Source organism: Colobus angolensis, unplaced genomic scaffold (genome assembly GCF_000951035.1).
Source record: "Colobus angolensis palliatus isolate OR3802 unplaced genomic scaffold, Cang.pa_1.0 Scaffold394, whole genome shotgun sequence".
Taxonomy (NCBI): Eukaryota; Metazoa; Chordata; class Mammalia; order Primates; family Cercopithecidae; genus Colobus; species Colobus angolensis.
This window is the reverse complement of record NW_012117310.1, coordinates 1,880,658-1,897,314: the sequence shown is the minus strand read 5'-3', so window position 1 is coordinate 1,897,314 and position 16,657 is coordinate 1,880,658. Positions and strand designations below refer to the sequence as shown.

At 39.1% G+C, this 16,657-nt stretch overlaps 1 protein-coding gene across 2 annotated transcripts in view; it reads right to left on the bottom strand.

Annotated features, from left to right (window-relative positions):
- Positions 1–2,449: 2,449 nt before the first annotated feature.
- Positions 2,450–16,657, bottom strand: part of COL1A2 (collagen, type I, alpha 2) — a 37,024-nt gene continuing 22,816 nt past the window's right edge. For both annotated transcript variants that reach the window (XM_011955081.1, XM_011955080.1), the window contains 21 exons: positions 15,884–15,991; positions 15,157–15,210; positions 14,157–14,210; positions 13,412–13,465; positions 13,254–13,307; positions 13,050–13,157; positions 12,636–12,689; positions 11,742–11,795; positions 10,575–10,736; positions 9,267–9,374; positions 8,487–8,594; positions 8,044–8,097; positions 7,850–7,957; positions 7,656–7,709; positions 7,176–7,283; positions 6,643–6,696; positions 6,409–6,516; positions 5,823–6,081; positions 5,232–5,416; positions 4,276–4,518; positions 2,450–3,436 (listed from right to left, as the gene is read on the bottom strand). In XM_011955081.1, coding sequence (XP_011810471.1) covers positions 3,290–3,436; positions 4,276–4,518; positions 5,232–5,416; positions 5,823–6,081; positions 6,409–6,516; positions 6,643–6,696; positions 7,176–7,283; positions 7,656–7,709; positions 7,850–7,957; positions 8,044–8,097; positions 8,487–8,594; positions 9,267–9,374; positions 10,575–10,736; positions 11,742–11,795; positions 12,636–12,689; positions 13,050–13,157; positions 13,254–13,307; positions 13,412–13,465; positions 14,157–14,210; positions 15,157–15,210; positions 15,884–15,991 — 2,238 coding nt within the window. In that variant the 3' untranslated portion in view covers positions 2,450–3,289. The remainder of the gene's footprint in view (positions 3,437–4,275; positions 4,519–5,231; positions 5,417–5,822; positions 6,082–6,408; positions 6,517–6,642; positions 6,697–7,175; positions 7,284–7,655; positions 7,710–7,849; positions 7,958–8,043; positions 8,098–8,486; positions 8,595–9,266; positions 9,375–10,574; positions 10,737–11,741; positions 11,796–12,635; positions 12,690–13,049; positions 13,158–13,253; positions 13,308–13,411; positions 13,466–14,156; positions 14,211–15,156; positions 15,211–15,883; positions 15,992–16,657) is intronic.

Sequence of the window (16,657 nt, the reverse complement as noted above, 5' to 3'; positions counted from 1 at the left end):
TACTAGGCTTGATTAATGTCCCCTCCCCAGATCTTGGCTACCTGCTTCTTCTCTCTTTCACGTGCAATTTTCTTCCTTTTCACACTCCTACAAGTTAGAGGTGGCTGACCTTCACTCGACCAAGGGTCAAGAAATGTTGTGAGGAGTATGCTTTGGGCCTGGTGATCAGCCTGTAAAGAGTGGGCTGGTAGTGGAAGGGCCGAGTCTTCAGTCCATTGTTCTATGTCCACATTTGAGCCCAGGCCCTGGGAACACTCACAGCGGACCTCCTGGCTTGGTAAGTACCAGCCTGTTCTAATATGTGACTTCCAGAGAAGAAGCGTTGAGCCAGACAGAGAGCTTGAAGGTGAAATGAGATCTCTATCAAGAGAGACTAGTTCAATCCAAATATCAGTTACTGTGTGAGACAAAGGTTAATTTCCCAAGACTTCCTCTAATTAATTAATAGTGTCTTCTGTTATCCTCAGAGGATATGTCATTTAAAATTCCGTTCACACATTATTTTATTCTGCTTCTGGAACTGAACTATAAGCTCCCTGAGCTCCCTGAGGATGCTGTGGCCTGATAGAGCTTTGTACACCCTCCCAAGCTTCTCTCAGGGTGGCTGGTCCATGGTGGATGATGACCCTTAGGCCAGACTTGTCCTTCTCTTTAGGAAACAGGTGGATGGGAGGTTGACCACTCCTTCCCTGGAGATGGCTACTCCTGAACCAGATTATTTTTACTTTTGACTGCTTATCTTCTTTCATAGTATTTTAAGAGTAAATTTGTTGTAAATAATAATGTAATATAGCTACATTGTTGCAAATTTGAAAATTGTAGGCCTAAAAATCATCCTTAAACTTCTACACAAATGCGCCTATTCTCAGCATTTTTTTACATATATGTTTAACATATCTAATTATAATGACAGTGTTCTTGAATATTAGATTTTCAAGATTGAAAATTCTATTCTAGGAAGTTTTTCTTTTGTTCAGTCATCATCATAAATGTTATTGGGACACCAAAATTTATTTCACTATTCATCCTATCATTATCTATTAGATAAACTGTAAGTTATTTCCTCATTGTTGTTTACTGGATATACCATGTTTTGTTTCCTCATTGTAATCCATTAGGTGTATGATTGTTTATTTGACTATTTTCAGTTGTCTCACACTGATGACGATTAAGTGATTATTAAGTGAGCATTGGCTTAGGAAATCTGCTAATTCAGATTCAGTTTGACAAAGGTCATTATTATTATTTAGCATGGTTTTTGCCTCTAGCTGGTACTCAATAAATGCTATTTTATTTCTTTTGCTATACGCCGGAGGGCATAGTTCATATTTGATCCAGAGATTTCTAACTGTTTTTATCACGTAAGTTTGCATGGTCATTTTAATTACTAATTTACAGGGAATACCAGCATTCTGATCCCAGGAGTTTTCTTTATATGGTTTGGTCAGGTATATATATTCCTTCTTGTCAGACACAGAATATTAGAACTACAAAGGACTATGGCAGTAACCTCATCAGGTGGTTCTCCAATTGGTGCACATCAGAATTTCACAGGATGCATAAGAATACCAATTTCTTACTAAATCTGAATTTGGCAGATGAGGACCAGGAATTTGCATTTTGATTAGGAGACCTTGCTAACTTTTTAGGGTTAATATTACATTTTTACCATGTTTAGTCTTTTACCTGTAAAACTAACTGAGTCTTGAGATGACTTATAACACGAGGCAAATATTACAATCACAATTATATTCTGCAACAGGAAATAAGCTCTAAATGAATCTTAACATTTTACTTGACACATTACTATGTTTAAGTGTATTAAAGATGTCATTGAAAGGTGCAGGGGAGGAAAATGAACTTGATTTGGCAGGTAGGTGTTCATGGTACTATTATCCACAACTGTCTATCCTGATTGACAGCACACACATTACCTCTTAACAGGCATTGTATTCAGTTGCCTCAGATTTAAGTGTATGGCATTTTTACTGAATATTTGAAACTGTTTTAGTTAATAGTATTAATTGCTCATAGACCGACTTTCAGCCACTGTTACAAAGTGTTTAATACATAATAAACCAAAAGTTTCTATGGACCTTTGGTTATAGTAAAATTAGGTCAAAAATGCCATGTTGCTTAAGTATTACATATTTTGTAATGTAGGGCAAGAGTAGGGCAAATGCTTAATAGTGCTGAAAAGGAATTTTTTCATATTATAGCTATGGAAACTGAAATGCAGAGGCTCAGAGTTTCAGGTCACTCAGCCACAAGGAACAGAGCCAGAACTGGAGTTCAGCTCTCCTGGGTCCTCGTTCTCTGCTCTTTCTACCACACCAAACTGTCCTTTTTGCATAATTTCTATCTCATCAGAGGCACTTGGTCTAATGGCTGGTAGAGATACATATTTATATTGCAAAGAGCATTGAAGCAAGGAATTTTACTCAATATGTTCTTTTGGAAAACCAAACATGCTTTATTTCATTTTTTTCACAATTTATTTAAACATCTCACATATACAAAATAGGTACAATTTAATTTTTCTGCTTGCCCAAGAAACAAAACTTCCATGGAACCATGGAAGATGAAAATGAGACTGGCAAAGAACAAACGCTGAATTTGAAGAAGAGGACAACTTTGGGCAAATAATCTGCATACTTTTAATTGGGAATAAGATGGAAAATATGAATGCTAAATCAAATTTTTAAAAAAATACACCACACGATACAACTCAATACAGGAGTATTTCTTCTGAAATTCTTCTAGCACCATCAACATTCTTCAAGTATCTGATATACTATTAATTAGCACCTTTGTATCATGAACGAAACAAAACAAGGACCTCAGTTCATCTCTGCCTAGGTCAGCACCTAACAATGTGGATCACACTCACGGGAAAGTGTTTTGAGGTAGTTTAAACCTTTGGAAGTTTGGGTTTTAAACTTCCCTCTGTGGAAGATATTCAAAAGCCACAAGTGGTGCAAATGTTCATGGTTTTTATTTTTCAATTTTTATTTTGGTTTTCTTACAAAGGTTGACATTTTCCATAACAGGTGTAAGAGTGTTGAAAAAAAATTTCAAATTTTGGGGGGAGCGGGGGAGGGAGTTAATGAAATCGTATTGCACGATGCTCTGATCAATCCTTCTTTTTCTCTTTTGCCCACAATTTAAGCAAGTAGATGTGCAGAAGAAATGGAAGGATTCAGCTTTCAGTTAAAAAAAGAAGAAGAAGAAATGGCAAAGAGAAAGTTTTTTTCAAATTTCTTTCTTTTTTAATTTAGGTTGAGTTCATTTATTTGAAACAAACTGGGCCAATGTCCACAAAGAATTCCTGGTCGGCACCACCGATGTCCAAAGGTGCAATATCAAGGAAGGGCAGGCGAGATGGCTTATTTGTTTTGTACTCAATGATTGTCTTTCCCCATTCATTTGTCTTTTTCTGTTTAAAGAGAAGAAAATAGATACACAAAGCATTACTATTTCTGAATCTGGTAACATCTCAACCTTCGATTTCATAAGAACCACGGTTTGGCATGTGTCCTTCTGAAGATGTCTGTCCCAGATCAACTAGTTCATCTTTGAAATAACAGTATCAAGGGTGTCTTCAGTGGGAGGGGCTCTCTATCAGTCTAACAAAAAACAAACAAACAAACAAACCAAAAAAACCCACAACATTTCAACACACGTTCCAAGTGACTTATCTCTACAAAGTCATTTTTAGGATTGTTGTGTGTATGTCTGTCTATGTCGGTCTATGTGTGTCTTTGAGAGCAGGACCTGGGTGGGTATGTAGTATTGCTGTTAGTGAATTTTAATTTTTCTTATATTTATAGCATATTGTAGAGAAAGCATTAAAAGTTAAATGTAGGCCATACTAATAAGTAAAATAAAATACACATATCTATAAATTATAGTTTAGGCCACTGGAGTCTCAAGAAATTTTAGGTTCTGGGCATATATTACCATTTAAAAAACTTATGCTAAAGGAAAAACAATGCACGAACATAGCATACATTTCAGTATTTCAGAAGGCACTATCTGATAAGAATACTCTCAATTTATCATCTGAATTTAAATATGAAATTCATATGTATAAATAAATAAATACAAAATACATACAAAAACTGAATTTACTTATGAAATAAAGATGAAATAAGATAGTTCTCTCATTCTTCTGTTAATTTAATCCCCCCTTTAGACCCCTCCTTGGTGAGGGTTTAAGTTAGAACCCCCCCATCCCCCTTCCCAAAGCTATTCCCATATTTCACTATTACTTACAGAGCAGCCATCTACGAGAACAGTGTAAGTGAACCTGCTGTTGCCCTCAGCAACAAGTTCAACATCATTAGAGCCCTGTAGAATGACAGCCTTTTTCAGGTTGCCAGTCTCCTCATCCATGTACGCAATGCTGTTCTTGCAGTGGTAGGTGATGTTCTGAGAGGCATAGTTGGCCAGCAAACGCATGAAGGCAAGTTGGGTAGCCATTTCCTTGGAAGTCACTCCTTCTACATTATATTCAAACTACAGAAAATAAGATGAAATTCCAGTTAATTGGAGAAGGACTCAGATACTAAGAGTCAAACTGAAAAAAAAAAAAAAAGATCTCAGGAAGAGTGGACTCAGAACCAAGCTTAGGAAAAGGGTACTTTCAAAGAAAACTTAATTCACTTGTCTTTGAAATATCAGTTACCTAGATGAACATAAGACCTAATAGGCTGAGGCAAGGTCATCTAAAAACGTTATCTGTTCCAATTAATCTTTTTTGCATATGCTTCTTCTTTAGAATAAGAGAATGAGGAGGTAGAAATTCTGACATTTTTCTTTTTCTGTAATTTTGTAATTTATGGAATTCCAGCAGGCATTCAGTAAAGTTGGTGCAAAGGTTTGAGTAAAAATTCAGAAAAGCTGCTCACATTCTGAAAATGCATATGCATGAGTGTGGGGTATATGCTGGCCAGTGCTCCTTCACACTAAATGACATTAGTCAGTTTTTTCAATGACTACCAATTAAGTCAAATTTGAATAATAACTTTGAATTACATGGATGTGTCCAATCAATCCATCTTCTAATGTGCAATTTAGCACAAAATTGGAACCCAGGAAAGGAACAGGTTTTTTTGTTTTTTTTTTTTAATAAGCCCATTTTTGTCAGAGATTAAAATGCAGATAATTAACAAACAGTTCTACCAAAATATTATTTAGCAGAAGGAGAGGTGTTTGTGGGGATTCCTCACCTGGCTGCCAGCATTGATAGTTTCTCCTAGCCAGACGTGTTTCTTGTCCTTAGAGCTCCTATACCAGTTCTTGGCTGGGATGTTTTCAGGTTGGGCCCGGATACAGGTTTCGCCAGTAGAGAAATCACAGTATACTTTGATAGCATCCATAGTGCATCCTTGGTTAGGGTCAATCCAGTAGTAACCTTTTAAGAAAATAACATTCAGATCATGAAACTTCTCATTGAGCAGAACATAGATTCTAATAATAACTAATGAAAGATACTGACTCTCATAAGTAACATTTTTGATTGTCTACCCCACATTTAAGAAGAAGAGAGTGGCTATTTTTAAGATTAGACAGTTCCTTCCCTCCCCTCCTCCATGAAAAATGAAATCAGGGTACTTATTACTATGAAAGTGCAAAAATACATTTTAAGAGAAATGAGGTCGGGTGCTGGTTGGGAGAAGATGACGCTTCATTAATTGTGTGTGATTTCACATAATGTAATGTTTACCCAAATGCATTTTCACTCTAAATGTCAATGGAAACTAATTTTGAAAAGCTCAACTTGTGAGAAGGGTCAGTCTGGTCTGGACATCTTGACCTACCGCTGCTCCACTCTGGGTGGCTGAGTCTCAAGTCACGGCATGTGCGAGCTGGGTTCTTTCTAGAGCCTTCAGGAGTAAGAAGGGTCTCAATCTGGTTGTTGAGAGACTTCAGAGTAGCATCAACTTCATAATCCTTGGGTCTGAGAGAAGGTGCTGAGCGAGGCTGGTCAGCCCTGTAGAAGTCTCCATCGTAACCAAAGTCATAACCACCACCGCTTACGCCTGGAGGTCCAGGTGGGCCAGGGGGACCAGGGGGGCCCTGCAAAGGTGAAAGTGAGAGAGGAGAGGCTTTATATTTTGTTACAGTGAGAGACATCCATGGCAGATTTTCGTTGAGCTTCACACGGAAGCATGTTCTAATAAGTAAAAAATAATCAAATTCAAGTAAATAAATAACGTGCTCCCAGGCACACTTGCAGGGATGGGCTTAACGAGCCCATTGCATATAGACAATTTCCAAATATTTTAGAGGATATATTGAAATGGGGCTAACTTTAATGGGTTGTCATAGTTGTCTTGGTTTAGTCTGAAGAAAATATTCCTTAGGTCAGTGATCTTCTTTATTATTTCCCCAAATCACACTTACAGCAGGACCTTGGTGACCCTGAGGGCCTCGAATGCCAGCAGGTCCAACTGTACCAGGATGTCCAGTGCGACCATCTTTTCCAGCAGGGCCAGAAGGACCGGCAGGGCCCTAAGGAAGACAGACACCAAGTGCATGTGAGCTGGTGAATCCCACCAAGGGAGCAGCAGCCTGGGGCTCACTGCTCGCTTTAGCCTCTATTTCAGAGATGAACTGTCTTCTCTTGAGTCTACCTACCCTAGGACCAGCAGGACCCACGGAGCCAGGAGCACCTTGATCACCATGGTGACCCTTTAAAGAGAGAATAGGAAAATCACATTTTCAGAGCACATTTCAAGAGACAGATTTTTTTTTTTTTTCCAAATTGAATTGGAAACTTTAGTTTAAATGGACTCCGGATTGAGAAAATTGAAAATGTAAAGTGGGGTTCTTTTCTCCCATTATGTCTATTATATTCAATTATTTTTTTCACAACCCATTTCAGCAGTGCAATATTAGTCATTCCTCTAATTATGTTTATTTTAAGTGGGGTTGAAGGACATTGTTGCCAGGAGATTTTAATGTATGTATATTTCTATCTCCCTTAATCCTCACCTTTCATGTTGGGATGAAATAGCATTATCTCCAAGAGTGAGATGGAGTTAGCCAGAGAATGGGAAATGGATATTACATAGGCTATATTGGAACAATAGCAGTGAAAATATGGAAATCCTTCTGAGCTGAAGGCCTTCAGGGTCAGTTTATGTGCGAGATGGCTACAGTTTACTTACAGCGAGACCGGGCAGACCTTGCAATCCATTGTGTCCCTTTAAGCCAGGAAGACCTCTGGGCCCCTTATCACCGGGCTCTCCCTTATCACCACGAATGCCTTGTGGGCCCTATAAAAAAAAGAGAAGGGTGGATAAGACTTACCGTTTTAAAAAAATGATACTCACTTCACCACCAATACTACTTAATTCGTTTACAAAGGTAACTCAGGACATGTAAAGGTCTAGCTAAGCTCTCACCTCTATTAGTAATCTGCTTTAGTTGCGCTATCTGTAAAGTGGCTAGATCCTTGTAATCGTTTAATACAAACAAGCAGAAGAAATTTAAAACAGCTCAAGTTATTTGTATCAATTCTCAGCATGGACTGAAATGTTTTAAAAATATTAAGTCTAGCTGAAATATTGTTTATTTTCTTAATGGATGTTTTGGACTGATTCTCTCTAAATGTTAATTTTGTAAAGAAATCTTCAGCATGTACATACACTAGGACCTCTTGGACCAACAGCACCAGCAGGACCAACAGGACCAGAAGGACCCTGTGAAATGGAAAAGAAAAACACAACTTAGCCAGGCCCAAGATTCCTCTCCCCACTCTCCCACCATCCCCAAGTGTGAGGAAGTCAGAAGTGAAGCCCACGAGAATGCTGCACTGAGGGACTGATATTCACAAACTTACAGTTTCACCACGGTTTCCATGTTTGCCAGCAGGACCCACGGGGCCATGAGGACCAGGTGCACCTGCAGCACCAACGGGACCATTGTTGCCAGGGTAACCACGCTCTCCCTATCAAAGGCAAAATGAAGCTTAGCATCAATCTGGGTTGTATTTTAATCACTATTGAATTAGAGAAAGATGAACAGTGTACTGACCTTGTGTCCAGGTTGACCGTCGCGACCTGGGGGACCATCGTTCCCAGGGTTCCCCTGTGAAGACACCACACAAATTAAGGTTGTTGGCGAGGCTCTGCTGCCTACCAGCCCCTATGTTGTGGCTACTCTGTCTTCATCACTTCCAGTGCTCAGTAGTAATGAACCCTCTTTCAGGCTGTTAAAACTAGGGATAAAAACCTGCCAACCTAGATATTTTTTGGAGATATTTTAAATACTTGGGCCCAATTTTGCAGAGTGCTACTGAAAAGCTCATTCTTTGGCCTAAGCAGTTTTTCATATTTTCAATACTAGGTATAGCTATTACGGAGAAGCTGACTATCTTGTTCAGAAATTTGGAACAAGAGAACCTCTGCTGAGGACATAAGGTTTCACACAATGAAATCCTGCTCGGTTTTATTTTACAAACCAAGTGTTGGACTCACATCACGACCAGCTTCACCAGGAGCACCATTAACTCCAGGACTACCCACAGCACCAGGAGGACCACGGGCCCCAGGAGGGCCAGCAATGCCAAGAGGACCAGGTTCACCCTAAATAGGCAGAGAAGATAAAATGACATTCCTCTCATTTGACAGAATGCTAACCTTCCCCTCCAAAACAACCCTATTCAGGAGATTCTAGTTGAAGAAAGAAGGTAAATTGAATGTGAATGGGTCACACAGTGGTAAAAAGTATCATTAGTATCATCCCTGCCCTCCTTCTCCACGTGTAGATGGCCAGCTTTATGTAATCACGGGATATTGCTCTGTAAAAAGTGAGCCTCATGTCATTTAGTATCCCAAATGAAATGAATTCATAAAGTTGATAGAGTTTATGGAGATGAGATGGTTTCTAGTTGTTGTCACGTATAAGGTTTAATGGAATGATTCAGAACTTCCAGAGTTTCATTCTTCCTACAGGATAAATGATGCCAGCATTTCATATTGCAGAGGAGTAAATGCAATTAGAGATTGTATCATTCTTAAGCGTGTCGAAAGAACAAAAATCATTCTGCATAATTTTAAGCTGTGTCTTTATAGTGTGTGTCTAAGTAAGGTAGTATTAAAGCTTCTTAGACAAGTGACATGTGATCTGTATAAAGAAAATGCCATGAATAAAAACCTTAAGTGAAGTTATTCAGTGATCAATCTGTCACATTTGAAGTGGCAGCTTTTAAAATCTTTTCTTATGTTAATGGAGTCAGAATATTGTCAAGTACTCACCACAGCACCAGCAACACCTGGTAGACCACGTTCACCTCTTGAGCCAGGGAGACCCAGAATACCAGGAGCACCAAGAAGACCCTGAGGACCTGGAGTGCCAGGAGGTCCCTAAATGGAGAAAAAATATTGAGTATTATGGGTAAGAGCCTAGGTGATAACACAGGTTGGCTTGAAGATTGTGAGAATAAACTGTCTTCAGCTTAGAAAAAGGCAAATGACCTCATATTACTAGGACATATCCTTGGATATCTTTTCTCTAGTGATGACAGTGAGTTTACATCTTGGCATGTATACTTCTGTATTTGATTCATCCTTGAGACCAGTGGCACAACATTTAAAAATATGTGGTTGAGATTTATAAAGACACGTGGGGTGGCGAAATAGAGTTTTTATGGCCTCGAGGCAGGGAAACAAATAAAAAAAAATTATTTTAAATTATTATGGATACATTATAGTTGTGCATAGTAAGAGGGGTTTCTCAAAAAACTAAAAATAGAACTACATAAGATCCAGCAATCCCACTGCTGGGTATATACACAAAAGGAAGGAAATCAGGCTGGGTGGGGTGGCTCACGTGTGTAATCCCAGCACTTTGGGAGGTCAAGGTGGGTGGATCACCTGAGGTCAGGAGATCGAGACCAGACTGACTATGGTGAAACCCCATCTTTACTAAAACTACAAAAATTAGCTAGGCATGATGGCGTGTGCCTGTAGTCCCAACTACTTGGGAGGCGAGAATTGCTTGAATTGGGGAGGTGGAAGTTGCAGTGAGCTGAGATCGTGCCACTGCACTCCAGCCTGGGCAACACAGGGGAGCTCCATCACAAAACAAACAAACAAACAAAAAAACAAAAAGGAAATCAGTAAAATCAGTATCTCAAAAGGAAGCAAATTTTGACTTTGGCATCTAAGGTCTACTAGGGGCACCTTTCAGAGTAGCACTAATACTGGACAGTGTATGTTTAAGACATTGGTAACTTACTGAGATTGATTAATTTGTAGTAGGATAGCCACAGCAATGGGACTCTGTTCTAATCCTGGTACCAGTAAGGTGCCCTCAATAGCTTAAAGGGCCGCTGTGATAAAACTGACTTCCCTCATTTATTGTCTTCCCGATTTTGTGCTTTGTGAGCATCTGTGGAAGCCACAGCCCCTCAGTGTGTGCTGGACAGATTTCTTGGCTCAGTTGAGCTCTACTTGAGAGTCTACAATACTCATCAACAAATTGATGCCACTTGAAGATTTGTGTAGGGGCTTTATTTTAATTCAACATAAAGTATTAAGAAAAAGGAGTTGGAAATCACTTACAGCAGTACCGGCCTCTCCAGAGGGACCCTTCTCACCAGCAAAGCCAGGGGGACCAACTGCACCTACTTCTCCAGTTCGGCCGACTGGACCTTGGTCACCACGAGGACCACGAAGCCCTTCTTTCCCAGCAGGACCAGGGGGACCAGGAGGGCCAGAAATACCCTATGAGCAAATGTACAAGGTCATTTTCTTTCTGTTAATCACCAAGGGCCTGGAAGAGAGAGGCAAAGATTCTAGGTCTTAAGATGCAAACAATGTGATGCAATAAAATAATGGGGGAAATATTTATAGTTTTTAACATTCTTTCTTGCAGAAAGAAGCAACTCCTGTCTTCCTTCACGAGGCTGTAACAAACCAAATAATGGAGGAGAGACTATGGCAAATTTCTATGAGGAAAAACAATGTCATGCCACTGGTACCCTGGCATATTGGAATCAGAACTATGTAGAATGAGAGGAGTTAATGATAAATGAACGGGACTCTGAGTTTTGAAGGATTCTGCCTTTTCTTTTTTCTTTTTCTTTCTTTCTTTTTTTTTTTTTTTTAAAGAAAGCTAATATAGGCATTTTGTTCATAATTGAGGAATCACACACGCTCTCAACTAGGTTTAATTAAATGCCTACAGGGAATGAATATTTTTCAGTTATGAACCTGTAAAAGGATTCCAAGAAGTCAACATCTTTGCTATTTTTTTTCCCCTGAAACCTTAACCAGAAGACTTAATCCTTGGTAATTAATTAAATTTTCTTGAGTCCTGACAGGAGAGTCTGAATCAGAATTAAATTAGAGGCCAAACTACCTTTAAATTCAGGAACAATTATACCTTAACAATGGTGGCAGAATGTTAGCCATAAAGGGTAATTAAATATAGAAATATCTGATATGTGGCTAAAACTGTTCTTTTTTTTTTTTTTTTTTTTCCAAAGAGACCATGCCCCTGAAAGCCGACTGGGGTTCACATGAGTAAAAGTCTCTCAAACTGATATTATAAAATATAACGTGTGATAGTAACATCTTAATGGTTCAGAAAAACTGATTTCAGACCAGGAGAGTAATAGTAAATATTAGTGATGTGTTTTCATGAAGAGTTTCTTACCAGTTTTCTACCAGAAGCCAAATCTTTTGGCTAGAGTAAATGAAGACACATGTTTGGAGTGATCTACTTACAGAGGGTCCTGGGGGACCAGTCCGTCCAGCAGCACCAGGGAAACCAGTCATACCCTAAGAACCAAGCACATTAGAATTCCACAGTCAACATCAACTCCAAGAATTTGGGTAAGATGGGAATTTCTTTTTCTTTTTTTTTGGAAAATCAGTACATGTGACCAGGGATAGACCAAGGAGTAGGAGATAGGCAGATTTATATAGGGTATTATTTAGCCAGGACCCCGAAGGCCCTCCTTCTCCACACATCTTCCTTACCAGCATGTCACCAGTTGCAATGCCCATATTTTGCATTAAGGTTTGGATGGTCCTTTCTGAAATGCTGTCATATTATCTTATGGTTGTAAAGGTATGATGCTAAGATACTATGTCATTATTACACATTAATGTGTATACATTAATAACTATCTTTACCACCTGGCTGAGTGGTAAGGAAATGGACACTTAATAAGTAATGGTATTCATAAACAGAAGAATAACAAATGACCTAGAACATTCAGCACTGTCCAGTGAGAGAAGAAGTCAGTAAAGTTCATTTTTGGGTCTCTAGAGAATTGTTGTCATAGCATTGCCTGCAAAGGGGAAGGACATGGTCAGGCAGAAGAAGGGGCATATTAACAAACAGATGAAAGACACCAAAGAAATATTTTTTCCTACTTTACAATTAAACTGCCCAGGGCCCACCTTCGTTATTACAAGTGAGGTGATAGCAACATACACTGAGTTCCAGCTGAGTTCAAGTTAACATCGATATCGGAATTGCTCTGAATAGAATGAACTTGAATCTCAAAAGTTTCCTCACGGTAGTCCAAATTTACCAAAAATGTCAAAACCTTCAAGTGTCCTTAATAGATTCTGAAGAAAGAAAAGCGGTGAGAGTCCATTGTAAATACTCACAGGGGGGCCTCCATCACCACGACTTCCAGCAGGACCAGGGGGACCATTTGGACCCTAGATACAAAGAAAAAAGTGGGGTCAAATCACAAACAAACCCTTATAAATGCTACTCTTTTCTTCAAGGGGATCATGCTCACATCTCTTAGAAGAAAATGTAGAAATGAAAAATGACTATCTGTGTCAGAATGTTCTTCAATATTACCACCCTTATGAAGTTATCAAAGAATTAAAATAAAACAATATTTATGAAACTTTTATACATTGTAAAACAGCATGCAAATGTTAATCCTTCTGTTATTTTCCATCTTCTATCTGATGTATTACCTGTTGCATAGTAGGCACTTGACGAATATATGTTTAATTGTAAGATCTAATGGGTAGCTGCTGTGTGGACCACCAGTGAATTCAACTTACAGATGGGCCAGCAGCTCCAACGGGGCCTGAGGGACCAACGACACCGTTTTCACCCTTAGGCCCTTTGGCTCCTCTTTCTCCTTTAGCACCAGGTTGACCAGCAGCACCCTGTTGGAAAGAAACAGTTAGAGCTCTGGTAGTCCGACCCACTCTACTCCCCAACTTAGGATATTTTCAGATTAATCTTCATTATGTGATACTCACGGCAGGACCAGCAAATCCATTGGGGCCAGCAGGACCGACCTCACCACGTTCACCCTAGGTGGGAGAAAGGATTTAAAAATGTCTTATCAATCCTAGGTTCATCAATGTCTAAACATCGTGAGGTGTGAGTATCCAAAATGACCCAGGTTCATTCTTACAGGGCTTCCCCGAGGACCAGCAGGACCAGCAGGACCAGCAGCACCAGCTTCACCCTATAATGGGACCAAAGATGAGTCTGTTAATGTGCCTGACATAGATGCTCAAAAACTGGGAGGCAGAGACAACAGTGGTGGACAGTGGGCTATTGTGAGTCTGTAGTTGCCGTGGAGGAGATAACTCATGCATATTTCACAGAGTAAAATGAAGTGGATTTTTACTTAATGCTACATTCATTTTGGGGGTTAAGTGGTATGGCTTGTACACTTGAGAAAACACTATAAATCAGTGCCCGCAATATCAGGAGGAGGACATTTTAATTTTTAGATAGACATGGGGCTGTCTATTTGTGGCAATCTTTGCAATACAATAAATAAAATCTATTTTAAGTGGACTGTTCAATGTGAAATGGGCACACTATGTATTATATTGATTTTTTTTTTTTAAATAATTGAAGGCTTTGAGAAGCCTCAGTACATTAGGATATTGTTAATGCACAACTTGGAAAGACTTTAAAACAAATGCTAGGGATTAGAGTATAGATCAGATAGCTGGCACATCTATAGGAAGGGAAGAGTAATTTTAAACACACAGCATTTGTTTCCTGCTGCCCTATCACAATAGCTAGGTTTTTAAATAAGTAGGTTTTATACCAAGCCATAAAAATGAATTGCTGGGGCTCTTTGGGACTAGGGAAGGCAGGAAATTTTAGATACTGCTGTTGGATCAGTGAAAATGCATGCTTACCCGGTCACCTGTGGCTCCAGCAGGACCAGGGGCACCTACAGCACCAGGAGCACCCTAGTACCAAAAAGGAAACATGTCTTATTAATAACACCCTGTATCATCAAGAGTGAACCTTGTCATTCTTTTTGACTGTGCTTATACAGTGACTGAACACTTTTACTGCACTCTAGTTGGACATCCAGAAGGCCTCTGATGCATTTTGGTTCTAATTATCAAGACTGTTAGAAGCCACTCTCAGAAGGAGGGTACTCGAGTAATAAAGGTTATGGAAATGTGTAAGTCAATAGCAGGTCAGAAATTTGGGAGATCTGAACTTTCTGCTATTATAAAATTCCCTGGAGAGCAGCAAATGAGCAGCCTTGTTTGAAACTGTTAGAACTATGTGATTCAAAAGAAAGACTATTACAGATGTGCTATAGTCAGTTTTCAGCTCCGAAGGAGAGGTGAATAAAGGAATCCAGGCCAACTGTGGCCTGGAAGCCATGAGGCTGACCCCCTAGATAAGGTAATTAGACTGTCACAGGACTATCTTTGGCATCTTCATGGCATTAATAGCTAATCTTTGGGGCTGCTCTTTGGGTGATAAATTTCTAGGGAGTAGGTTTGAATCACTATAGAACCTTGTTAGAGGTTCTGGCTTCCTAAAGCATAAGAGAGTTATTTTTATTTATTTATTTAAATCTCTGGTATCCCTTGAAGCAATCATTTAATGTTCTATTAAACCTAAAGCTTTTGGTCTATAGTTTGTACTTGGTATCGTTGACGCTAGGGAAGTTAGAAAATTCAGGATATTATTTTTAAAGAGGTTAAATCCCATTGAATTTTTCCTTTGAAACATGTAAAATGATATTATTAGTCATAGACTCAGGAGAGAAAGGAATATTATTTTATTAAACTTGATAAAGAAAGTGTGTGTAGTTCTAATTTGGAAAACTTCTCAAGTCAAATGTTAAAAAAAAAATCTAAGTACAAACAAACATACAAACAAAATTCTACTCACACGAGCACCATCTCTGCCAGGGTTACCAATTTCACCTCTGAGACCAGGTTCACCCTGAAAGCATAAAGCAAGAGCAACTTTTTGTTTTCTGACCAAAATTTTGAATCAAAATTAATATAAAATTTTTTTCTTTTTTGCAGAAGAGGCTATGATACCTTCAGTCATTTAAGATTTTTAGCAATGACTCGATTCCTTACCATTCTGTAGAATGTTAATTGAGAAAAATAATGAGGAAAAATAATTCAAGGCCATTTCCAGATTATTGTTAAAAAATCTTTTCTAATTTCCGTACACTCTCCTGAAGCATAATCAAGCAAGGTACAGATTCATGTGGACAGAATTATAAGGCAACATCACAATGGGCTGCAGCGCCTGATCACTCTTATGGCATAACTAACGCAGCAGCACGGTTGACAGCTGTTCAATATAGCTTCTTCCCATTAATTAGGGCAGGATGAGGCATTATTGTTAGTGGCATTAGAATGAGCCTCATGTATTACTCAACACCATCTGTTTGTGTGAAATTCCATGGTAGCAAGGAATTTTGCCAGATTAGTGAGTTTAGAAATGTGTAGGTGCTAGGTGGCAGAGAGAAATGTATATAGATAGATATCAAAATGCTACCAGACCACCTGCCAAGAATTGTGAAAACTTGGGCATCCTTGTGCACCCTTCTTCGCTAGAGTTCATCAACAATATGTAATAGAGTTCAACACTGGGAGGGTACCTTTTCTCCCTTGCCTCCAGGTATGCCAGCAGCACCCCTCTCTCCTGGGAGTCCACTAGGACCAGATGGACCAGCAGTGCCTGCAGCACCAACCACACCAGGTTCACCCTTGAGTCAAACACATGTGAAATCAATTTTAGTCGAGAAAGAAGAAAATGAAGAAACAAACTCTTGAAGAATTCCAATTTAAACAGTTATCTAGACAGGCTTCTTGCCTGCTTTGAAACACAAAGAAGGTCTGGACTATTGAAAGGAGGGAGAATCTAGCAGAGAGAGATGCTGTTAATGATACGGTGACTGAAGAGATGAGGGTAGCGGGAGTGCACAGCTATGATTCCTCTATAACCTGCTTCAATACTCTTAAGGATGGCAGGCACAGAGAAGAAGAGGATAGGACAATGGGAAGCAGAGAGTAAAAAATGTTTACCCACAGACATTTTTCAAGGATAAGTCTCTTAGCCCGGATAGAAAACATGGAAAGAGACCCTGTCAGTTGAGGAGATGTTTATGTTTTAATCTCCTTAAGAGTAGAGACCGTATCTTCCATTTTCATATAAAACCCTACAATTCCACATACTTAAAACCTGTTGACTAGCTTCTGAGATAAATAGATCCCTTTGAAAGTACTACCTCACAAAACCAAAATTTCTTTATTTCCTCTCTCCCTCTTACGTTTTTATTTTTTTCCCAAGAACATCCTTCCATACACTAAAATAGCTTTTTGCAACTGATGTTTACGCTTTTTCCCTAGAGTTAAGAATTAAAATAATATGA